This window comes from Corvus kubaryi, unplaced genomic scaffold (genome assembly GCF_017639235.1).
Source record: "Corvus kubaryi isolate FWS band 111438036 unplaced genomic scaffold, C.kubaryi_AGA036_p1.0 136, whole genome shotgun sequence".
NCBI lineage: Eukaryota > Metazoa > Chordata > Aves > Passeriformes > Corvidae > Corvus > Corvus kubaryi.
In genome coordinates this window covers 6710156-6734875 of record NW_024580670.1, presented here as the reverse complement: position 1 = coordinate 6734875, position 24720 = coordinate 6710156, and the positions used below count along the sequence as shown (strand labels likewise).

The following is a 24720-nucleotide window of genomic DNA, read 5'->3' as shown; positions in this document are numbered from 1 at the left end:
ACCCTGACATTGGGAAGACACCGGAACACAAGGGACTCACTTGCATGGAGGGTGTGCTGGGGTAGTCTCAGGGTGGCAGGAGCAGAGGTGACATACCTGTAGCATTGGAGAGTGCGAGGGACTCCATGGAGCCTCGGGGGGTCTGCTCAGTGGGCGTCAGATCCTCTGTGAACTTGAGGGCATTGATGGGGTGACGGGTGCGGCACTGCGACGTTGGCATCCCACCCTCCTCTTCCTCTTCATACTTGGGGACTTTGAGATTTCCTCTGGTCTCTGGGAAGCTCTGGTTGGACATATCACTGTAGCTCTCCTGTGAGTGGAGCCTCCCTGAGTAGTAGTCCTCTCTGCAGTCCTGGATGAAGCTGCCACCATGGCTCTTCATGGCCAGCGAAGAGCTCCTCTTTGGGTTGCTGAAGTGTTTTGCCCATAAATCCGACTGTGAGCCTGGGACCTGGGTGGGGTTATAGGAGGTTCTTATGTTGCACTGGCTGAGAAGCTGCAAGGGGGTTTGAGACTGGCTTTGCTCCATTTTGCCCCCGTAGTGATAGAGCTCATCCCGGCTCCTCCACAAGTGGTCCCTGTTGAGGCTTGGTGTCTGGCTGGCCAGGCTCAGCAGATCCATCTGCAGGGACAGCGGGTCCACGTCGGTAGAGAGACGGTTGGAGGTGACCTGCAGCTGGTTGCAGGGGCTGCGTGCCCCCTCCTCACCCTTTGCCTTGTTCTTGCCGATCTTGGCGCTGCGGCGGGATTCCTTGGCTCGTGCGCTCTGGAAAGCTGAGTCGGAGGAGTCGGAGCCATTGGGGTCATCACCAATGCTGCAGGCCCTGGAGCAGAAGATCTGCCCCTGCTTGGGCAGGAAGGGCCGTCCCAGCAGTGACTTCTTGCACTGGGCGCAGCAAAAGCAGGTCTCGGTGGCGTGCCAGTGCTGGCCGTCGTATGTCATCTGGCCCTGGTCAATACCTTGAGGGGGAAGACACACAGTGTCAGGGTCATCTAACACTGCACTTAAAACCTGCATCAAGGTCAGGCTGGATGGGCTTTTGAGCAACCTGGTCTAGTGGAAAGTGTCCCTGTCGATGGTGGGCAGTTGGAATGAGACTACCTTTAAGGTCCCTTCCAACCCAAACCATCCTATGACTCTATGATCCCCTATGAGTGACGTGCACTCAGCCTCACTTGAAAGCCCTTTTTCAGGGTTTCTCTGATGCATGAAGTTAATCCCATTTTTAATTCCTCCCAATTCTAATTCCAGGCCTTTGCTTGGGAGTTACTCAGTGTTGGGAATGGCAGCAGAACCATGCCTCAAGCTATTTTGTATTAAATGGGGATATTTCCGATCATAAAGCAAAGGAATGCAAGAAGTTCTCCAAAAAGTCCTTGAAGTAAAAGTAATATGCTGCTTATTAAAAAAAAAAAAAAAAAAAAGCCTCCAACTAAACCATAATGAGGAATTTGTGCTGCCTTGGTTAAGTATGTAACAGAGCAGATGACATCCCTGTCCCTTGCTGCTACTGTGGTCCCATCCTAACTTTATTTTGGCTTCTGGGACCGCTTCTCCAAAAGAGAATGGAAAGAGCTGGCCCCAGGGGTCAAGCACACACCCTTGCCTTGCACCCAGCCACATTTCCTGGGTTGCTTCACCAGGTCCACCTTGGGTTCAGTAAAGGAATTGATGCAGTCAGTCTGTCCCCCGCCAGCCAAACCTCAAGGAGCAACATCTGCACAGTGCTCTCAGTCAGAGCCGTGAGCAAAGCTCCTGAGGTTTCGATTACAACGTTTGCACTCTTGTTCAAGCTGCTGTTCCTGGCCAAAGCCCTTGTTGCCCTCGTTCCCTGGGAAACTGCAGTGCACAGTGTGGGCTGGCTGGCACGGTGGGTGTCACACCCACATGTGCACAGCACGTGCCTGCACACCCGCTGTGGGGCCAAGTGCTGCCAGGTAACTTATAAATGAACAGTATGTTAATGGTCTGTTTTATTCCAGGCTAAATTAGGTTTAGTATAATCGGTTTTTTTCCTCCCCTTATAGTGAGCAAAATGCTTTTATACAGATGGGAGTGCTACCCTTGTGGGCAAAAGAGAGACAAGATGGTGGGTGGGATTTTACCAGCTCCTTTTCCACTGCCAAAGCCATCTTGCAGAGGAAGGAAGGCAGCCTCTTTACTTCATCCTCACCAACCCAAGCCTTACAAGACTTAATCACATGCTTACTTCTTATGTAAGAATCACTTCTTACTTCTTATGATTTATGTAGCTTGTAGGCACAGTGCTCAGTTCACTACTATGAGCGACTTGAAGCAAAATGGTTGCAGTCCCTCCTTTGCTAGAAATGTGCAAATATGCACGAAACCAGACATTTTACCCTGAAAACCTAACAGTCAGCAGGCTCCAGCAGGCCAGTTGGAGTGAAGGACAGCAGATGGGAGAAGCACAAAGGAAGGGACCATGCAAGAAGCATTAACAGCTGCTTCTTCACTGTTCTGCAGCTGAGCTTTTGGAAAGGATGTGCTGCAGGTCACAGCAGACACATCCTCCAAGTGCTTCACCTAAACCCTGAGTCTCCCCTCCCTGTGCCATCTGGCTGCTGCACAAGAGCAAAATGGTTGTTTTCTTTTTCCCCTGCAGCGCATGAAATATTTGAACATGTGAGCTCACCTCTATGGACAAAGGAAGGGCTGCCTGTGTGTTCACGGTGCTCAGCCAAGTGGCAAAGGGGGCTGGGGAGAGTAGCAAGGTGCTTCCCAGCCCACCCAGCTTGCGGACAGCTAGCCCCTTGAATGAAGTGCATTTTAAATCACTGTTCTAGAAACATAAATTGACCCTGATGCATTATTTATTTCTGTCTGAGAACATCTATCTGCAAATTGATTGAAAAAGGCTCAGAAACAATAATGATGCCTAATGAACAAGCATCTTTTCTGTCAGTAGCTCATCAAATCATGTGATCCTTTGGCAAGCTTGGATGGGAAGAATCTGAGTCGAAGAGCCAGGCTGCTTACAGGAAAATGCGATTTAAAGGGAAAAAAACATGCCAGAGAAATTTTATTATGCCAGAGAAAGCTTTCACTGGCTGCCATTGCTGCTGAGGTTGCCCTCGGATAATTGTCCCCTCTCTGACTACAAAAAGGGGGATAAACAGTGGTGTAATCAAATAAATCACCATGTTACCTCCTTGGTGGGATGGGAGAGAGGCATAAGCACATTCGGTTGCCCCAGCCATGCATAGTCCTGCCCGCAGCCCCACAGTGTTGTCAAGGACTTAATGCAACAGCTCTTGTCAGCAGCAAGCTCCCCAGCAGCGCTGTGCCCGCTGCCCTCCTGCACATACCGATGTGCTGGGCGCAGGTGTCACAGTACTCGGCGTACAGGGACTCAAAGCAGCTGCAGCAGTAGGGCCTCCCATCCTTCATGATGTAGCGCTGCCCCCCCAGAACTGTCTCGCACTCAAAACAGCAGAAATGCTTCATGTGCCAGTGCCTCCCTTCGGCCTCAGTGCACTCGTCGGCAAAAATGATCTGGGGGAAGAAACACACAAGCGTGGAGCAGAGTTGGTCAGAAAAGGAACCTGGGATGCAGACACCAACCTTTGTGTCTCCAGTCCAGTGCATGGCAGCTGTGCCCCTTTGTTGATGCAACCTCCAAATTTTACAGCTAACTTCCCCAGTCCTGCATGGGAAACTCCCATGGTTTGGTTTGTGGCAGGGGCACCCATCATTTCTTAGAAAAATCCATTAAAATGCAAATTCCTCAGAAGTGCATTAGTGCCCAGACTACAAAGTGTTAAGGCAGAGCTGCAGTAATGTGCTCATAAGCTCATCCATCAACTGGAGAGGTTGATCAGGATAATAAACTAACTTATATACAACCTATCGATCTGGTGGACTTCTGAAGAACAGAGCAGCCGCTTACTGGAACACATTTACCCATCTCGGAAACAGGGACCTGACCACAAAGGATGAGCAAAAACACAAGGAGAAGTGGCAGCTCTCTAGAGAGGAGAAAAGATGGAGCTACCTTGGCTCCTCATCTTGCTGCTACCCCAGCCTGGGTGCTTATAAAGGTGATTGCAGTCATTATACCAGTGGGGAAACTGAGGCACAGAGCACTGTTAAGGATGACTTGGAGAAGCAGCCATCTAAAATGTCCTCAGCAGATCCCACCCTATCTCAACTCCCAAAGCCAAGCCAAGGGAGCCAGCAGCCCTAGATCTGCTCCCTGTTTCTCTACCCTGGCACAGGGTACACCAAAAATTTTCCCCTGCAGATCCTCCTATCCCTGAATTACTGTTTCTCACAATTAGCACTTGATGTTTTAGGGGGAAAAAAGCATGCTGAAGGAGCTGAATGAAAGAATTAAATGAAAATTTGCAGGGATAAAAAGTACATGAAAAAAAATTACCCAGCCTAAGCCACAAAGAAATAGAGCCAGTCGAATGGTTAGGGGTTGTTTTTTACTGGTAACACTACAAATTTAATTGGACACATACATCAATGCTCTTTATATTTGAAGTGCATATAGCCTTGAATATTTACTATTACATGCTTGCAAAGATGGAACGTGGTATTTTATAGTGCATACAGTTTTCCACACTATGGTTTTCATAACTTTAAAAACCTGAGCAATCTCCTTCACCAGCCTTTTAAACAGAGATTTACAATTGAGAAGTGCTCAGAGGTGACTCTGTATGGTTTTCTATATTAGTTTTGTATTCTATTTGTTCAGCTTCCTACAGCCTGTTAATCACCTCTCTCAAAGCCTATTTCAGCTTGGCATGTACTCAGACATGACCGACTTGTAAGAAACACAGCATCCATCCCATCACAGGCTTTTTCTGGGGAAATGGAGGAGAAGGGAGGATCACCACACCAGCTGGGCTAAAATCACACAGCATGGGGGCTGTGCTTCTACTGGAAACACTCATGGAAACCCCCCAGCTTCCTGCATGTAGATGAGGTCCTAACTCAGAACAGTCCTAGGCAGACTGCAACTAAGAATACCTGAAACCTCAGGAAAAGCTTGCTCGAACCCTTGGCAAAGCCAAGCCATCAGACTTGGTGTGTATGCCTTCATGAAAAAGTCAGGGATGGAGGGGAAATGCCACCCAACCCTCTTGTGCCACTCCAATGGGCAGCAGTGCTCGTGGCAGATGCTGGCTCTTACCTCATCACAAGCAGCGCAGCGGGGCTTGAGGCACTCGGCGTGGTGCCTGCCACAGTAGATCTTCCCATCCTGGTAGAAGTAGATCAGGTCGACCAGCAGCTCATTGCAGATGCTGCAGATGAAGCAGGGAGGGTGCCAGCAGACGCCGTGTCCCGCTCGCGAGGCGAAGACGGCCATGTCCCCTCCATTGATCTGGCCGCCACACTGTCAGAAAAGCCAGAGATTAACAGGGGGTGCGGGTGACCCCACTGCTACCCATTGCCAACCAGCTGCTCTCACAATCACTTCCCTGCACAATGCCAGGAGCTGAATTGACAACTCCATGTCAAATATCCTGAAAGGTGCCCTGACAGACCCCAGCACTCACACCTGGCAGGGTCATGGGCAGATACTTGTCCCATGAGCCTCATTAAATCATAGAACGGTGTGACTTAGAAGGAACCTGAAGATCATCCAGTTCCAATCCCCCTACATTCCACTAGACCAGGCTCCTCAAAGCCTCATCCAATCTGGCCTTAAACACTTCCAGGGATGGAGCAGCCACAACTTCCCTAGGCAACCTGTGCTAGTGCCTCGACACTCTCACAGGGAAGAATTTCTTTCTCGTATCTGATCTAAACATGCCATCTTGTCAGTTTAAAGCCATTCCCTCTATCAATATATGCCCTTCAGCTATATCCCTCTTCAGCTCTCATGTAGTCCCTTTAGGTACTGGAAAGGTTTTAAAGGCACCCCAGAACCTTCTCCTCTCCATAGTGAAAAGCTCCAACTCTCTCAGCCTGTCTTAACAGGAGACGTGCTTCACATAACTTGGGTGATGCAGGTACCAGTTCATCAGCCACTACCCACCTGCTCACAGATGGCTCCTGTCATGGTTACAGGGAATGGTCGAACATTGCCTCTCCCTAAATTTTCCCTCTTCCTCTGGTTGCTGAAGAGTTTGAGCTCCCTCTTCTCCTCCTCATCCAATGAGTTGCAATAGCGGACCTAAAAAATACACGTGATGCTCAGTGCCTGGGGTGCCCCTGGCGCACTGCCCAGTGAGGGGCAGTTCCATGGGCCCTGCAAACCCCTGCCCTTGGCTTGGGAGAGGCTGGAGAAACAAAGGTGTATGGGCTTCAGTCTTCTGGGGTCTGGTCAGAATTTCAAGAGGCGGAGATGAGAAAAAGGGGCAGGAGAAATGTTGCTCTTTAGGTGCTCAATTTGTAGAAAAGCCTTAAAAGTTGGGTTCTCAGAGTCCCACCCAGACCATCAATTGGACTGATGGTTTTCCTGCTTTCTCCATCAGCCTCCTGTGGCAGAGGTCTTCATAATATTCCACTGGTATTTCTAGAGCACAGACCCTTTTCTCTGCACAAATTATGGTACGGGAAGAGTTCCAGGGACTTGTGAACTATTTTTCCAGCAAAGGATCAGGTCTGCACATTTGCAAAACCTCTGCATTGCAAGGTAATAAGGAAATAAGTAAAATAAAAGGATACAAACAACAAATGATGCAATTTCCCCGAAGCTTATAAAACTCTGAGGTTTTCCTGGCTATTTCCATCCTGCAGTCTTAGCTCTTGGCTGGTTGCATTTCAATGGGGAATACAACTGAAGAGCCAGGGAGGTCAAATGTAGCACCAGTGCCAATCCACCCTCTGTTACTTGGGAGAGAAGGCTCATGGAGCTGAGCAGAGCTAATCACATGAGCAACCACCACACCTTGAATTTTCAAAGGAGCAAAACTGAGCATGAAGGGAAACTGGATGCAAAATCTGCCACTTTGCAGAAAATACACACAGACTTGTGTGTCCAACTTGCAGGAAAACACAGGCTGCAGTAGCAGCTCTTGTGTGTATTTACTCTTATGTTTTTTGGCTGTCAGAGGCTGTGGGTTTCCAGCAGCTGCCAGGGAAGCAGGCAGGCAGGTTGGTGCTCAAGGGTGTACAGGAAGAAGCCCCTTCCTTGTGCCTGGAGCTCCCCCCATGCTGACAGTGCTGTGCCTGTGGCACCCAGCCACGTGCAGGCAAACTTGTTAAAATCTGACTGAGATCAAACAAGTTACCTGCATGTATTTCCCAGAGCGGCTTCTTCAGAAAGTAGCATGAAAATTATTCTTTTCGTTTACACAGGGAAATTTTGTGGGTTACCAGAAGCCAGTGTTCTCACTGGTGAGATCAGGACGTCAAAGACCAGACCCTTTTTGCTGCCTCACATCATTCTTGCGAGATGTAAGAAGGTTTATTTTGCTCTGACTGGTTTTGACTCAACCTGCGGCCTCCCAGGCTCTCCCAGCTCATGAGGCTCAGCCCAGCTGAAGCCCCTCCTCAGCACACTCACTCCCACTCCCAAGGTGAGGCGGAAGCAGCACACGGGAAAAGGCTTTTGCAACTTTGGATCTGTCTCTAGATAATCTCAACAGCATTCCAAGGCACTCTTAACAGGGCCTTGGCCTCCAAGGGCTGAGAAAATGCTTTTATTTCAGACAACTGAAGAAAGATGATTTAAAAAAAATTTAACTTTAAAAACAATCAACTCCCCACCTCCAACAATCAAAGCAGGGAGCAAATATAGCAACTTAAATAGCAACATGACCAAAATTCAAGTAAATCCCCCTGAAAAGCAAAAGGACTTGAGAAAGGAAAGCCACGCTTCTCACAAGCAACCCCAGGAGGAGCGTCCACTCCCCACCCGCAGCCCTGTTGACGTCCAAGCACATTTTTTAGATACTGACCTCATTGTCATGGGGTGGCAGCTGGTGAAGAAGTTGCTTTATGCGAGATTTTTCCCCTGGGCTGTTGACATAGGGAACCTTGTCCTCGGGCAGGCAGCTGTAGTACTGGTGCACCTACGGAGCAAGAGAGGGGACTGCAGTGGAGTTCCCTGGCTGAGCCCGTGCCCCTCTGCCCAGCCAGCACCACCCCCTGAGGCAGCAAGCACTGGGTCTTCCCAAAGATTTTGAGCAGGGAAACAGAGCCAGGAGCTGCTTCGGGTTTGTTGTCTTTTGTCCTCCGAGGAAGAGGGGTGGCAGCCCCGGCGAGGTGGGGGCGCGTTACCGTTTGCTCAGTCAGCCTCCATAGCGTGAGCATTGCGCCGGCTGTGGGGATGTGTCGGCACCTGCCTCAGCAGGGAGGTTAAAAAGGCTGCGCCCCGGCAGTCTCCGTGTTGCTGGCTATCTGAGCCTCCACCTCCATCAAACCCCTCCAGGCTTTTTAATGCAGCAATTTGTGGAAATAAACAGCAGATAAAATCTGGTGGAAGGCTTAGTTTTTCTCTTTCGTCTCAGAGTGTGTAATTAAAATCAGCCATTAAAAAGGCTGAGGACTGGCGTGACTGGCGCTGGGAGCGCAGTGCAGCCTGGAGAGGAAGCACACCCTGAACCCCAGCGTCTCTCCTCTGACTGCCACACCTGGGATGTGCACTTGAGGGCCGGGCCAGCACCAGGAGGGGACTCGCTGGCTGAAGATCCGCTCTGAAATGGCGGCCACAGTGATGTTGAATGGCTTGGGAAGAACCAGGAGAAGGTAAAGGTAAGGGAAAGCTCAGCTGGGATTGGGATTCTCTGCAGCCCCAGATGCTTGGGCAGAAGCAGAGGGCTGGCCGGCTTCCTTAAGTCTGCTCTTGGCTAGAGAGATGCAGTGCATACAGCTTTCTGCCTTTACCATGGTGGGATCAGCCCCAAGATGCTCCCTCAGCTCTCAGCAATTAATTTTGGAGTAGCTGCACTGCCTGCAGCTTTCACAGGGCTTTTCCCAAACGACAGTTCCTTTGCAGTGGTTTCTGATCAGCTTTTTCCCTCGCTGTATGCTTTGGACTTTGGCCTAGAAAGCACCACCTGGGCTGGCTCTCTCCAGAGAAGCCCCCTCTGCCTGCACAGCCCCACAGCATCTGCAGATGACAAGCTGCTGTGGGTCACTGGGAGGGATGGGGACACAGGCTGGTCACACAGGGCTGGCTGGCAGGGGAGCTCACCCACGGGCTCGCAGGCTGATGGGGGTGGCTCATACGCAGCTATCTTCTACAGGAAGAAATACCCTTTTATTCTAGAATAACTATCCAAACCTAGCTTTATTCAGGAATAATTGCTCTGCATTCATCTCACTCTTTGCTCTCATTCAGAACTACCTGCGAGCAAGAGCTGCTCCGGCAATTTTCTCAATTTATGATTCCTCCCCAAACCGATGTCACCATCCACCTTTCCCAATCATCAGGTTTTCCAGAAAGGGAGGATTTAGCAGATTTCCACACATGACTCCGCAGTGCTGATGACAAGGGAACTGCTCATGTTGCAAAGCCAAGGAACATGCTGAGCATATGCCACTGCAAAACCCTAAATTTGTTTTGCTAAGGCACAGCAGAAACAGACCCACCAGCTATGGAAACTGTCAAAGAAAGAACGGCTGCGAAGTATTTTGTTATGTTAAAAAGAAAACAAACTACGTACATTAGAATACTTACTTTGCATTTATAGAGCATCCTTCATCCAGGGATATCAAAGCACATATGACATGCTACATAAGGTAGCAAATATACACATTGCGAAGGACTGATTGCAGCATCATGATGTTAAATGAGCTCCCTGAGTTCATGCAGCAAGTCTGTAGCAGAGTTTGCAGTTGAAAATCTCCCGGCAACGCCCCACCTGCCATACCATACCCTTTCCTGGGCTGCCAGGCTTCCACACTGCCATGCTGTGCCTGCCCAGCTGGCACACACTCCTGCTGGCTTCTCCCGCCGAATTTCCCACGTGTGGAGACGCTGCTCACTGTGCCCTGTGCTCACACTGGTTAGCTTGTGTTTTGATTTCTTGCAATGAAGTCTTTTTGCCCACCCAGTCCTTGAAGTTTGTGGAGACTATAAATTACTTTTTTTCTGAAGAGCCGCCAAATTCCTAAAGCAATGAGCCCCAAGACGCTCACTCTGGGCAAAAAGCAAGGATGGGAGCTCTTCCTTCAGCTGCCTGGGTGCTGCCTTCCCAGAGCACAATCCAGCAGGACGTACGTGCCCAGCTCCACTCCTGCTTCCGTTGGGAAGTTTTCCATTTAGTCTCAGCAGGTCTGCAGGAACTGGTTCCCATCACACCAGCAATATAGCTTGGCAGGGATGGGCAATTTGGTTTGAGAAGCAAAACAAAATAAATACAACAGGCTCCAACCTGTGTTCTGTTGCCTGAAATAACCTGAAAGGGTTTGCTTTGGATCCGCATCAGCCAAAGGGACCTTCTACAGGAGTGCTCATGGAGTGGATGGAGCAGAGGCTGTCCAGTGCCTGTGGAACATCTCATGGGGAGAAAATCCTTGCGCCTGCCAATGGCTTTCTCGAACCACCATTCCCTCCTGGGGAAAAACTTGAACCAGAGGGATGCACAGATCCTTTCACCTGGGACATCACTTCTATCCCAAGAGATCCATCCAGAGGGCAGATGAAGAGCAGAAGGACACCCCTTGCCAAGGCTCACATTAGGCCAGGCTTGTGCATATAACAGGCTCTCAGGCATCACCCATTCCCATGGCATGGACCCAGCTCCTTGGATGAGAGACCCAAGACTGGGAGGGACAGGGTCACAGGCTGCCAGTGTCCCTGCCTTTGTGTCCAGCTGGCTGCTAACAGCATTTCTGACCTGGTGTGGGAGCAGCTGGGCTGGCACAGGCCCATGTGATGCTCAAAAATAAAGAAGGAGAAGGGGATTCTTAGATCAATCTGGCTTCTCAGGGAAAAAGCGTTAACTTGCTGGAAAACTAAAACCGCTCAGTCTGCACTTTGCTTTTGTACAAAAGGTCACTGTTTTATGCTAACTCCTCCTCCATCCAGCTCTGGGTTGCAGCATGCACAAGCCTTGTAGCTGGTGAGCCTTGCAGGGCCAGGGCCAGACCCCCCACGTGCCAGCTGATGGCTCCTCACTGCCCTTACAGGCTCTGCACTGTAAGTTGCACCCAAATAAGGGTAACAGTGCAGGCAATGACCCTGGAGAAATAATATTTCCCCTTTAAACCTTGCAGTATCTGTAACTGTTTTATTATTAACTACTTCTGCTGTACAACACAGCAGCTCTGCATCTTCCTATTTCCCCTCGCAACAGATCTGCTCTGCCCGTGATTATCCCAACAAGAATCACTAACACACAGGAGCCCCTTGTGGGGCTGGACTAGGTTTCATCCTCAGTTTCCACACTTGCCCCACTTCACTCTGACTTCTGCTCACATCTGGATGAGAGAAATCCCAAAGGAGTCTGAAACACCAGGCTGAGTTAAAATAAGGCTTCAGACAACATCACGAGGTCACAGATGCCATGGGAATGGTCTGGCCAGTGCACTGGACATGCCACCCAGCTGTGGGTGCTAGGTGCCATGGGATACTGGCCAGCTGGGCAAGCCCCATCCTGCCCCAGGGAGGTCCCACTCGGACAGGCACAGAACCTGGCACAGCAGATTCCCAAGATGTTATTCTCACCTTCAAAAGGAAAATGTCCAAACACCAAGTTTTGCTAACAAAAACGGATACACATTTTGGAAATTAACAGCTGCTTGATGCTAAAAGGGAGAAGAGGAGGAGGAAGAGGCATAAATTAGAAATAAACCAGGAGAAAGGAAAGAACATAATGTAAAAACAGGGTAGGAAAAAGCCTTTAAACTGGAGCCAACTTTGTTCAAAGGCACTGAGGAAAGTAATTACATTAGTTTACAAATGCCTTTGTGTTCTGTGATCTTCTTAGGTTTGGGGTATGTTTCCAGTTTAACTTTGACAGTTTACAAACCTACCCTGGCCCTGCTAAATAAAGGCAGGACTGTGGCTTGTCCTGGCGGTCCGAGGGTGACCAATGACAAAACCCACATGAGCATATCTGTGAGCAAAGCCTTACACCTCCCAGAAGGAAAAGTTTGCAAACATCCTGTAAATTCAAGCTATTGATGACAGATCTCTTTGATCAATTAAGTAAAGGAGTTGGAGAGGAAGTATAGTGTTTCTTACGCCACGAATTGCTGTTGGGAAGTAGCATTTGGTTGTACTTGCCCTGAGCACAACACCCCTTCCCAAAGCACCCACCAAACCGGGCTGTTTGGAATGACTGTACGGCTGGGATGGACTACAAAGGAGCACCGGGTGTCCTGGCGCGGGTGCCGACTTGCTCAGCCCTCACAGCTCCAGCACAGCCAGCTGGGCAATCCTGCCTGGCTCTCATGAAACCAAACAAACTGCAAAACCAACTGCAAGGCTTTTGCAAAGAGCCCTGTGAGGGCAGGACGTGCTGGCCTATGTGCAGTAGGGTGCCTGAACATGGATGTCCCCAAAAAGGGACCTTGGTGAGTCAGCCACCACTCAGGCACAGCACAGTAAAGCATCACACAAAGTGGAGTCTGTCCAAACTACAGGCACACCAGCATTCCCCAATGTCTGCCCCATGCCCAGGACAGCATCATTTCCCCTGGGAACATGCCAGGGTACCACAGCCCTAGCAGCCCATTCCATGACACCCAGGGATGTCCCATGGCAGCACAGGGAGCTGGTGGCACACTGATGCGTGTGAGCTCAGCTGTGGCCCCTTCGCCTGGCTCACTGCTGCATGCAAACTCCCATGGGATTTGGCTGCTGAGGGAGGAAGGCAGCCAGTGGCTCTGACAAGCCTGTGCTGGCCTGGGCGAGCAGGGCTGCTCCTGTGGCTTGCCTGCTCCTCCCCAGTGTCGGCTTCTGAACAGCACACGTCAGGCTTTAATGATCCTTTACAATGAGCACTTAAAATTGACAGAGAAACAAACCTGATGCTTTTGTATGTCTTTCATTCCTGCTGGCCTCTCTTGGAAAAGCAAGGGGGAAAAATCCCAAACAAACCACATGCAAATAACTTTCCCAGTATGTCTGTGAAATGTTGGAAGTGCTTGTACACGTCGACTCACACACAAGCTCCACAGATGTCAGCATGTGAGCCTGGAAAACGGGTTCAGTGTGCTTTGGCCTGAGTCTGGCATGTCCTCCTTTTCCAAGGACATTAGGATACAAAGCACTGATTTATTTTTTGAAGCAAAACAATCCTTACAGCAAGGTCAGATGCTCTGAAATGAAGAGTGGGAACTGCTGTTTGGGTCTGTCAAGCATGGAGATGCAGCCAGGCATGCACCCTGGAGGGATCCAGAGCACCCCCTGAGAGCCCAAAGCCCCAGCTGGGAGCAGACCTGCATCACCCCCAGATCTGTGAGTGCCCAAGTGCCAATACACAGCAGTGGGAGGCAAGATGCAATCCTTGGCGCCGGGCAGTCCGGCATCCCGCAACGCTGGGTTTGCTCTTGGAAACCCGCTCCTAAGTCAGAGGGACAAGGGCAGGGAACAAAGGAAAAATAATTTTTCTAAGTGCTATTTGTTCTGGCACGCTCTGCGGCTTTCCGCACGCTCCTCTCCCATGGCTAATGGCAGCTGAGGCATCTGAGCGCTGTGCTCCGCAGTCAAGAATGACATCCATTCCTGCCAAGCCTTTGGAGTAGCTCTCGGTCTGTAAGAGATCCCGCGGAAGCGCTGCTTCCTGCTGGCATCAAAGAGGAACATTTGAATGAAGGCCCTACATCCACATGTTTTAGACTTGTGAAAGTAGATGACATTATTTTTCTTTTTTAAAGCAGAAATTGAATTTGGATTAAAAAGAGCCAGATCAGCGCTTTCAACAACATCCAGAGCGGTCTATGCTGCGAGGTCCATGCAGGACTCAGGGTCCCCTGGAGCACCAGGAATGATAATGATCATCTGCTGCATTGATCATCACTGATCATTCCCCTGGGTGCACTTAACATGCTCTTGGATTTCTAAGGCATGGGGTAGCACACTAGCCTAACACTGAAACACAGAAAAGCTGTAATTGCACACTAGAATAAACCTCCAGAAGTTTCTATTGGGTAGTCCAGAGTTCTTCAGTTTTGTTTTCCATTCCCTGCCTCTCACCTCTGTTGACCACCACATATCTGCTTCAAATTTCAGAATCAAGCAAACCATGTCAGATGAGTGGTTCGCTTTCCATGGCCCACCAAAAGTAGCTGATTCCCTCCCTGATAATAAGATTGTTCAAGGACTAAGTAATTTTAACAGCTTCCATTGGCTCACCATGATCAGGACAACACCCCAGGATACAGAAACGGAGCAAAAGTCCAGACATATGGTTTTGCCATGGGCTTTTTTGCAGCATGGGATGTGCTCACACTCCTCCATCCACTCTGTTCCAGGGCAGGGGGAACAGCTCCAGGACCTCCTACCTCACCCCAGCTGCCCCCAAATCATGCAGCACTGGCATCACATGCAGAAAAAGCATTCTGTGTGCAGGACTGGTGCTCCATCCAGCAGCTGGGAAGCATTTGGCACAGTCCGATGCCTGGAGGCTGGATTTAGACAGCTCCAGCCTTGAAATAAGAGCCGTTAACTGCATGGCTATTTAGATACTGAGAGAGTTCACTGGGAAGGTGATGGACTTACTGCTACCTCAAAGTGAAACTGGAGAGCTTTTCAAAATGTGCTGAAATGCAGCTTTTGGGTAAAATACTCCAGCGTGCAAATGTGTAAGGGGGCAAAATGAGAGGCAGCTGCAGCTCCTGGGAGCAGGGTACACAAGTAATAGCTTCTCCTCAGCACCCTCAGCTTTCCATCCACCCTGCTCTGCTCTCAGGATCAGGGTCTACCAGGAAGGTAGAGCTCTTTGGGCATTTTGTCCATCCTCTACTAAGTAATAAATTAGCTTGTCTGCTCCCCATTACTATACAGGTTTGGGGCATGGGGTCACTTTGGTCTGTTTTACTCCTTGCCTCATGCAAGACTTCTTGAGGAGTAGAACAGTAAAACAGAACTCAGAGGGCTCAAGAAAGAACAAGATGGTACAACGACTGTGACACACAGGCACAAGTGAGACACACACCCCAGAGCAGGCTGGCCCAGATAGTGTACTTTCTACCTCACCAGAATGGTGAAAATCTTTATGTAAGGTGTAAAGGCATGTTCAGTGTAGGTTCATCTCCATTCTCCTTTGCTCACTTTGTGACCTGAACAGCAACTGATGAAATTTAGAGGTTTTATAACTCAAGCCCTTGCAACAGGTCTTGCAAAAGATCCAGAAGAGGGATTAATGTGTATGTTAGACCCTGAATAAGTTCCCTGTGACAGCTACAAGTTTCACACCACTGCAAAGCTCTTGAGGTCCAAGCTCTAACAGCTGCCTTAGAGAAAAATGGTCCCCTGAACCTTCATGCTGATAATTTTAGCTCAGATGAGATTTTCATAACTTTTTAAGGGACTCAACCAGAGCAACTGTGTTGACAACAAGAGGGAATTAAGTTCTTACGGCACATGTAAGGTTCTCAGATGTTGGCATGCCATACAAAAAGCTACACCGCAGCTGAAGTAGAGCCCCATCTCTTGTTTAATTGGAAATTTCTGCCCATAACCAGCTGCTCCTATTACTGAGACATAATAAAGATAGAAATCCTAAAAAATCTCTTGTATTCAGAAATTCAAGCTGGCATGTTATAACCGCTTTGGATTTCTCCAAACCACAGGCCCAAGGAATTCAAGGCTGCACATTCACATGTATTTACACATGCCTTGCCTAAAAATGTGAAAAACACATCACAGAAGGACCTATTTTCAAGCATCTGCCCTCAAACTTATGTCAGTGCAAGGAGGATCAGCTATCAGACTGCCAGCCCCAGCAGACAAACTGGCTCCCAAAGATGTCTTCCTCTGACTCTGCAGCCAGGCTCAGTCTGGGATTTTGCTTTGCTGAGGACACACTTCTAGAGGTATTTGCCCATTTCAAGACTTTGACACTTATTTCTTTATCCAACCATTAAACTGCAGACAGAAAAAAAGAGCATTTCTCAAAGCCCATGTCCCCTGCTTCCGTAAGCCACCTCTGCCATTCCCATCTGCATCCCTATCTTCCAGAAGAGAAGTCCCTCTTCTGCTGTAAGACAACTCTTCATTGAGGTCCAATCCAAGTGGGATTAGACCCCACAGAAGCCTCCTGGCCATCCTGTGTAGCTAATTGCAGCTACAAGAAACCCTATTTCCTTATCCCATTGTAATTTATGGAGCTCAGTCCTGGGTTTTTCCTGTCACTCTCCTGGCTGGCAGGCTGTCGCTGAGCCTTACACCTCGGATGGTTTCAAACCTCTTCCAATTTCCTGCCTGAATGCATTTTGAGACAGCTCATGTCTACATTCTTGGGCTAAAGTTGGAGCTTGGATAACTTCTTTTCCCCCTCTAATGAACAGGGAGGGATCATAACCTCTAAATTTGCTAAGTTGGACAAACTAAGCTCATGTAGGCTCCCCAATGAAATAACATTTCCAGTGTCCTACCAGTTTACACCCCTCTTTCTTGAGCAGACATGTCATACATTTTAGTTGGTTTACCAGAAAAAATTTCATCATACCTTAGTTCAGGGGTGCTATCAATTTTTAAATTACTATCCTAATGCCTGTGTTATAAACATATTTAGAAATAGATTGCATTTATGGCTTTTGAGTCAAGCCCTTTGTAGTCTTACACACTGATGAGCCATAATATAAGGGATAACGTCCAGCTCCACTCCTCATTACAATGTTTGGATCAGTATCTGTGCACACTGGACCAATGCTTTTTTTGTCTTTAGTACTGGGCTTTGAGTAACCAACATGATTTTCACTAGTGACAGGTACCACAGACCAGCTGATGCCTGAGTTAGTGTCCAGGAATACAGTGAGACCTTATAGGTTTGAGTCGGTTCCCATCTAGATGACAATAATTTAAGCTTTGGATTGAAGGGACTCTCCAAATACTGAAATGATGTGTGGACACTGCCAAAAAACAATGTCATGTTTGCAGGCCAGCTCCTCCCCACTGAAATCCTCTAAATTGCTGTGTTGAGTGAGACATGAGTGCTGTCTCCCACGAACAGCAAGGTAGGAAGGCTGTCATCCAAGTAAAATAGGAAAATTGCATTAGTCTTTCAAGGGAACACTTACCTCCCCAGTTCATATACTGCATAGAAATTTTAATAAGGTAGAATATTGCAGAAGAAGTTGTTTCATTTCATCTGTTTCACATCCAAAAAAAAAAAAAAATCATCAGCAAAACAGCAGGAGGAAGAGAAAAATTCCCTGCCTGTTATTTTCCCCCCAGCCTGACAGCAGTACCCTCAGTCAGAGTAGAGCCCACCAGCTGCTCCATGGCAGGCACCAGCCTTGCAGAGGCTCCACATCACGTGCACACACCTGACTCATTGACCAAAAAGGCACACATATGTCTGCAGACTTACGCGGCCCCAGTGAATTGTTGCAGAGGTGTCTCCTACCCCCATGGGAAGTAAATGGCCCCTCCAGCACTGTGGGGCATCCACAGCCACAGGACAACCATTCTATGATTCCTTGAAATTCAGGATGCTGCTCTTCACCCAGGGACAACCCCCAGCCCTGCAGTGTGGCTCTTGCACAGCCCAGGGAAGTCACACAACGCTTTTGTCATCTTAGTGGCTCATCTAACACGTGAAAACTCATGAAAGGGCTAGCAGATGAGCTTTGCTGGATGGATTTCAGTGCCTGTCTCTGGCTCTGCTTATGGCTGCTCTTCATCTCCATAGTGATTATAGAGACAGGTTTGAAGTGGCAAATTTGCTGAAAGGCCCAGTGATGCAGACTGGGGAGTGTAATGAGAAAACGAGCATTTGGATCGAGGAGCACCATGACCTCTGCAAGAAATAGATGCTGGAAGAACCTAAAAATACATTAACCTGGGTAATGCATGAGATGTCAGTAGCTACAGATAGAGCTAATGGACTTCTGTTTCTTCCTGGGCAACCCAAACTCCCTGAAGCCACACTTAAAGAGCACCTGAGGGATCAAAGAAGCATACGGGTCTCCTGAAATATGTCACCACGATGCTGAAAGTGGGTTTCAATCACTGCTCATGCCATGATGTACTCATTAAAGACCATGGCTACCTGGTCAGGTGCCACCTGTCACTAAATACCTGTATTTCCACCCAAAGCTACAGGAACATGAGCCAGCTTGGGCTCCAGAAACTGCCAACATGCCTGGACAGAAAACAGCAATGATAGCAGGTGGCACCAACTTGGGTATGGTCCTCCAACGGGACGCCTCAAACCCAAGTGGTTCATGTTGCCACAGCATGAAGGACCGGCAGAGCTACTTCAGAACCATCTGCATTTCTCCACACCCCACATCTTGTACCTCCTATGAGGCAAAAAGAGAGCCTCTGACATAAGGAAGGTGACAGAAAACAAGGCTGCTGCCTGATTTGCATGGTTGGATGGCACCAAATGAAACACAAAGTGCTGTGGAGTTACAAGTGAGCACTGAGAGAGGCTTATAAAGACAAGGAAAAGAAAAAGAAACAAGCCACCAAACAACTAGATTCTCTAATCAGACAGATAATATTTATAGCCTACGGGTGGTACCAAAATATTTCAGGAAATTTCTAAGCCAGGAATAAAAGCACAGGAAAACACAGTAAAGGACAGCAACTATGGCAGTAAGAATGAAAGCTTTCCACCCTCTCCTAGCCTCCTTACACAGTTTAATATTATTGCCATATCATATCATATCATATCATACTGCAATTATCAAGGCTAAGCTAATTTTGCAATCTCTACTGCAAATTAAGTTCTGAGTTGAACATATAAAAAACCAGCATAAAAATCAAAGGAATCATGTAAACTGGAAGGAGCAGAATCAATGCATGCTCCACACAGCACACTGAGGTCTATCCATCCCACTCAATCCTATACCAAGAGACTTGAGCTTTATTTAAGCTATTCCTTCCAGTAAGGCATAAACATCATGCTTGAAAAACCCAAACCACAAAGCTTTTGGCCCATTTTTCAGACTAATCTACCAGCTGACTGTCTGCCCTGGACTTATGACAGAGAAGAGCAGTCCAGGAGGGCAGAACACAAGCACTGAGTCCCTGGGAAACACTGGAGTCCCATTGCTTTTTTCCCAGTGAAACATTAGATATGTCTGTATCCTTTCCCTTGCACAGCCACAAGAAATCCCATCCTGGAGGTATTTTGTCTCCCCCCCCCCTCTCAATTACCAATTACATCCACATACGCAGAAAACCACAGGTCCTGCAAGGATCACATGTCTATTTTGTTCCATTTGTGCTTTCAGACCAGACCTGTCCCTGCAAGTCTCTCTAGGGCACCTGGAAACAGCCACATGCAACATGTGCTTGCACCCTAGAAGAAAAAGCAGGGAAACTATTTCCAAAGAACATGCAAACCCAATTATTTTCTGGTAACTGGGTGGTGTCATCATTACCTGCTCAGGCTTCAGGCCAGGGGGGACCCAGGCATACTCCTCCAAAGCACAGCCTGAGTCGTCGTCAGAAGTCGAATTCCTCTGGAAGTCAAACATGAGCTTCGTGACTGTCTTCTCCATCTCCAGAGGCATAACTGTTACAACGTGCTCTTCCTGGGAGCACTTACAGTGAAGGCAAATCTTCCTGTAAGGTGAGGAGAGACAAAAAGAGATGCCCCAGTGAGCAGTGCTTTAAACAAGAAAGTGATTCCTGCCAGTTGCTGGCCTGCAGAGACTAAACTCAACCCTTTCTTATGCTCAGTCATTTTCTAACACAGGATTTGTCTCTCTTATGAGGAGAAAATAAAAATCCGTATTTGCTGTAACAACACCTGGCAATCCATCTGAGTCAGACTGCCCAATGTTTGGGGATATGCAATTACTTGTCCCTTTACTGCACCACAAAGAGTATTTCCAGGGGCCAGCACAGGCACAGGGCATGCACCTGCCTGGCGGGGGTTGACATGCCAGCCAGAATTGCAGAGTCATTACCGAATTTAGGACAACTGAGCACTTCGCTAAAATGGGAAATAGTGGATTGACTGGGAAGCTGCGAATGACAAGTCTCTTTAGCCCGCTGATAGCATAAATTTGCTTATTAAAGTAGCATAAAAATTGATTACAGTCTGAACACATAAAACTAAATTAAATTAAGGGAGGCTACAAAACCCACAGTCACACTACAATGGAATCTTAACCACCTGGCTCAGTGGCACACGCTGCAGCTCAGCGGCACAGGAAGGAAAGCACAAGAACTGAAAGAACAGCCCACAGGTTGCAATTCGACAGGCATTAGCTTAATTTACTGCAAATATCAGTTTTCTTAACACTTCTTTAAAGGGGCTGTTCCTGCAGCTTGTGGTCTGTGACACATTTTCTTCACAGGCTTGAGCCTGAGCTTTTATCTGCAGGGCTGCAAGGACAGTATAGATTCATACAATGGTTTGGGTTGAAAGGAATCTTAACGATCATTCAGTTCCAACATCCCCTGCCATGGGCAGGGACACCTCCCACTAGACCAGGCTGCTCAGAGCTCCATCCAGCCTGGCCTTGAACACCTCAAGAGATGGGACACCTGCAAGTTCTCCAGGCAATCTGTGCCAGGGCCTCATCCCTCTCACAGTAAAGAATGCCTTCCTAATATCCAGTCTAAACCTACTCTGTTTCAGTTTAAATCCATTCCCCCTTGTCCTGTCTCTATATACCCTTGTAAAAAGTCCCTCTCCAGCAATCCTGTAGGCTCCTTTGGGTACTGAAAGGCTGATAAGGTCACCACAGAGCCTTCTCTTCTTCAGGCTGAACAATCCCAATTGTCTCAGCCTTTCCTCACAGGACAGGTGCTCCATCCCTCTAATCATCACACCCCTTCACCACAGTAACAGTGAAGGACAAACCTGGCAGAAAACATCCCCCGACAAAGAGGTTAAAGGGAGTGCTGATAAATTGGCTTCTATTTCTGAAAACTCTTCCACAGGCTGGGTCAACGGTATCTATTTTAAAGCAACCACACAGGATTCTGAATTAATTTGCACTAATGAAGCACCACTGACTTCTGAGGAATGAGATAAGGTTTCACTTGGGTAGCAGAAGGGAGACATCACAGAAATAATAAGGTACCACACAAAAAGCAAGGGAAAATTTACAGTTGCCGTTGCAGGTTTCTCTGCTCTGTGGCAAAGCAAAGAAATTCAGAGGGAAGCAATAGTTAAACCTGGGGGCTGGAATTTTTAAACACCTTTCCTTCTCTTTCACTGCTGTGTACAAGCCAGCTAAGCATAGCAGTGCTCAGATCCAGCTTCAAGTCTAAATTTCCATTTGGCCATTACAGCACAAAAAATGCACTCTAGCAAAAATCAAGAGGCTCCGTTAAGTCAAGCCAGGGAGATTTGCCAGATTTTCCCATTTCCTGCCTTTCATCAGATCTAAACCACACAGCAACCCCCACACACCCCAGCGTCTGGTTTGCATCCAGTTGGGGAGTCTCGGCATCACCTCTGGCTGTTTCTTTAAAAAATAATCAAGGAACCATTTCATGTGAATACTTTAATTAATCAGCTACCATGGAAGGGTGTGGAAGGGGTACTCTGCCTCAGCAAAGTCACTGGTATCATTGCTGTTTCCATCTCATTTCACGGTACGATTAAAAACAGCTCAATAGGCAACAAGATGTTAAGAATAATTCATAGAGCCCCAATTTGGCACTAGAGACAGCTATTCTAAGGGAGTTTAGGACTTAGCCAAATTTTAACTTTTGGGATATCGATCATGAGCTTTAAAGGGGAACAAACCCAACAGTCCACTGGGAGCATGAACATTACAATGGGGAAAGAGCCAGCCCACAGGCTGCTTCCTCCTTCCCACTCTAGACACACCCCCTTCAGGAGATGGGAGATGGCAGGAGAGCATCAGAGGTCTTGGCTTTTAATAAATTAAATAAATCAGGACCTGTAATAACAGTGTCAAAGAGTGAATAGGTGAGATGTATGATCAGACAGACCCCAGAGATCACTCCCACCATTCCCCCCCTGCCCCCAGTTCACACCACATACAGCCAGGAGCTTGAGGACTGGGTCAGGAAGCTGGTTTACCCCACCCTTCCTCCTGCCCCATTCCAGGCAAGTGAGTACTGTCGGTGAGTGGCTTCCCTGGTCAGAAAAGCAAAGGATGAAAACAACACAGGTAGTCTATCTACTCAGCAGTGACGTCCCCAAGCCAGGACAACTTTTCACCATTAAAACTTGATGATATCCAGGCATGGGGTTTCTGCCACCTCCCCAGGCAAACTGTACAAAATTCGAGATCTTGCCTCTGAGACATTCAGCTTTTTCCTCCTCATTAAAAGCAGATGATTAACAGCTTCAATCACAATTTTCTTTACATTAGGATATGTTGTTTCATGGGAACAATACCCAGTGTCCTAGGAGTGTCTTTCTATGATCAGGTTTCCATGACTTCTTCACATAGGTCTCACTTACTCAACTTTATTTTATCATCTTCCAGCTCGCTATAATTAAAAATAATTCCCCATAGTAAAAATTTAATATCAAAATGTACATTTCAAATGTGAGATGAAATCGAAAAACCCATTTTCCCCTGCTGCATTCAGAGCAGAGCAGCACAAAGCGAGACAATGACTGTGTCAGCGCTCACCTGTGCCTGCAGTGACCGCAGTGACAATGTGGGTGCCCCTGCCACAGCAGAGAGCTGGTGGGTGTTGGAGAGGAGCAGGGCCATGGCTGGCAGCCTGCCTGGCTGCTCCTGCCAGCAGCAGCTCGTTAGTCACTATTGTGGGAAGCGCGGCACAGCCTGGAGATGATCAGCACATCGGTGTGTCACACACCTTAGCATGGACAAGGAGCTACAGCCCAGGGGGGGTGGCACCTCCTCCAAAGGGAAACCCATTAGCTCGGCTCTGGCCAAGCCTCATCAGCACCAAGGCCTCAGCAACAACAACCTCTGCTGCCTGTGCAGCCTTGCACAACTTAAGAAGAGCGCAGGCAGCTGTTTCTTTTTAAGCAAGAATAAATTAACACCAATCACTGTCTGGAAATTCCGTCTTCATTCATGAGCCTTTCCATTTTGCTCTCATCCCAGGTCTGCAAGTTTGTCTCAGGGAAGAACCTGCCCTGGTGACTCAGAGATATCACCAGCATTGGGGAGGAAACAAGGATGCCAGGATGGCTGACAGCATGACTGGCTTTGAGCACGGAGGGTGAATAAAGGAGCTTTTAAGCAGCTGTAGCTTGTGGACAGGGAGGAAAGGCAAGCGGGAGCCAGCCGGCAGCCAGGCTGCTGCGGGAGGCACGGGCTGGGGGGCATCAGCAGGGCTGCTTGGCACGGAGCTGTGCACAGAGCTGCCCTGTAGCAGGGCCAGGACAGCAGGAAGCAGATGGGGAGAAAAAGAACATTTCCTGGTGTCAGATTTAGCTGGAAAAGAGCTTGCCTTGAATTTACTTCACATGGTACAAAGCAGCAATGTCTCAAAAACAGACCGAAAAATTTCTTCTCCTCAAGGCCAGCAAAGTTACAAGATGGATGTGCTTTATTTTGCATTGGCTGCTTTTACATGGTGCTCCTGGCACAGTGGGCAAGTTGTCTCCTCAGAGGAGACTTTAAGCCCATTCCCAGTCACATCCCTACCCACACATTGGTGCAGGAGGAAGGTGCAAATAGATCCACCACCCCATGCCAGCCCTTTTCTCTCTACGGATGAAAACAGGCACACAATGGGAATCTGAAGCAAAGAGGACCCAACACACCAAGCAGAGAACCTGGCTTCTAAGTCCCTCTTGCTTGGGATGCAGAAGTAAGTACACTCCCAGCCTCAGTCCACCTACAAAGATCTTGACACAAAACCAATTGACCTGCAAGGTCTCCGGGACGAGGCAGTCCCTTGTTGTACATCCCTGTTAGCAAAGCACAGCCTCTGCTATCTCTGCAGGCTCCCACAGCCCCTTCATCTCAGCAATGGCACCAACAATAATCTAAACCACGCTGAAAACACTAGTGCTGTGCAAGAGGCTCTGGAGAGAGCTGCAAACATGACCCCAGCTTTCTGAAGAGACGTGAGGTCTCCCTGCTGTGAAAAACCAGCACCAAGGCAAAGGGGGTCCTTGCCAAAGGTGTGTAGCTTCAGCAAAGGAGCCAGGTAAGCTGGCCTCTCCCAGCATCCCTGCATGTGTCAGGCTTTGGGGTGCACAGGCAGGATGGGACTCCCTAGGATGTTAACAGCAGCATACCCCTGCCTGCAGGAAAAGCTCCTGGCCACAGGGGTCTTCTCTTCCCGTTTAGTGGGTGGGCATGCAGAACATAACACAGCAAACAGCACCAAAGCAAAGCGTGCCCAGGCTGGGATCTGCAGATATTCTGAGGAAAGGCAGAGACCAACACCTCCCAGCAACAGTAGGAATGAAAGCAGAGTTTAAAATTGTGGAAGAAATGTTAAAATTCCTCTCAGACAAAGAAGGAACTCAGTAAACAGCCCTTATCACCCACCAGTGGGTGCTTATCTCTGCTTCTCACTTGTTTCTTCTGGGATGGAGATAAATGGGCTGTATCAGGGAGCACCTCCATCTCCAGACAAAGCGAGGAGCAGGAATGCCATGGCCTTGCAGGGCCATGTGATGCCTCTGCTGTGCTCCCTAATACAGGATTTGCATGCATTTGTGCACACATTAACATGCAAGATTTGGAATCCCTCAAAAAGCAATTGGCTGCTCTGCTCGGATGGGGTGTGTAAATGCAGACGGACA

General features: G+C 48.4%; 1 protein-coding gene across 5 annotated transcripts in view; it reads right to left on the bottom strand.

Moving 5' to 3' along the window:
• Positions 1-24720, bottom strand: part of PRICKLE2 (prickle planar cell polarity protein 2) — a 108557-nt gene that overhangs the window by 12146 nt on the left and 71691 nt on the right. For 3 of the 5 annotated variants that reach the window (XM_042014970.1, XM_042014983.1, XM_042014972.1), the window contains 6 exons: positions 19430-19613; positions 7876-7989; positions 6009-6146; positions 5160-5363; positions 3328-3514; positions 97-960 (listed from right to left, as the gene is read on the bottom strand). In XM_042014970.1, the coding sequence (XP_041870904.1) occupies positions 97-960; positions 3328-3514; positions 5160-5363; positions 6009-6146; positions 7876-7989; positions 19430-19613 (1691 nt within the window). Of the gene's footprint in view, positions 1-96; positions 961-3327; positions 3515-5159; positions 5364-6008; positions 6147-7875; positions 7990-8197; positions 8398-19429; positions 19614-24720 lie in introns of those variants that run through there. The other 2 variants (XM_042014991.1, XM_042015003.1) reach the window with 2 other exon arrangements.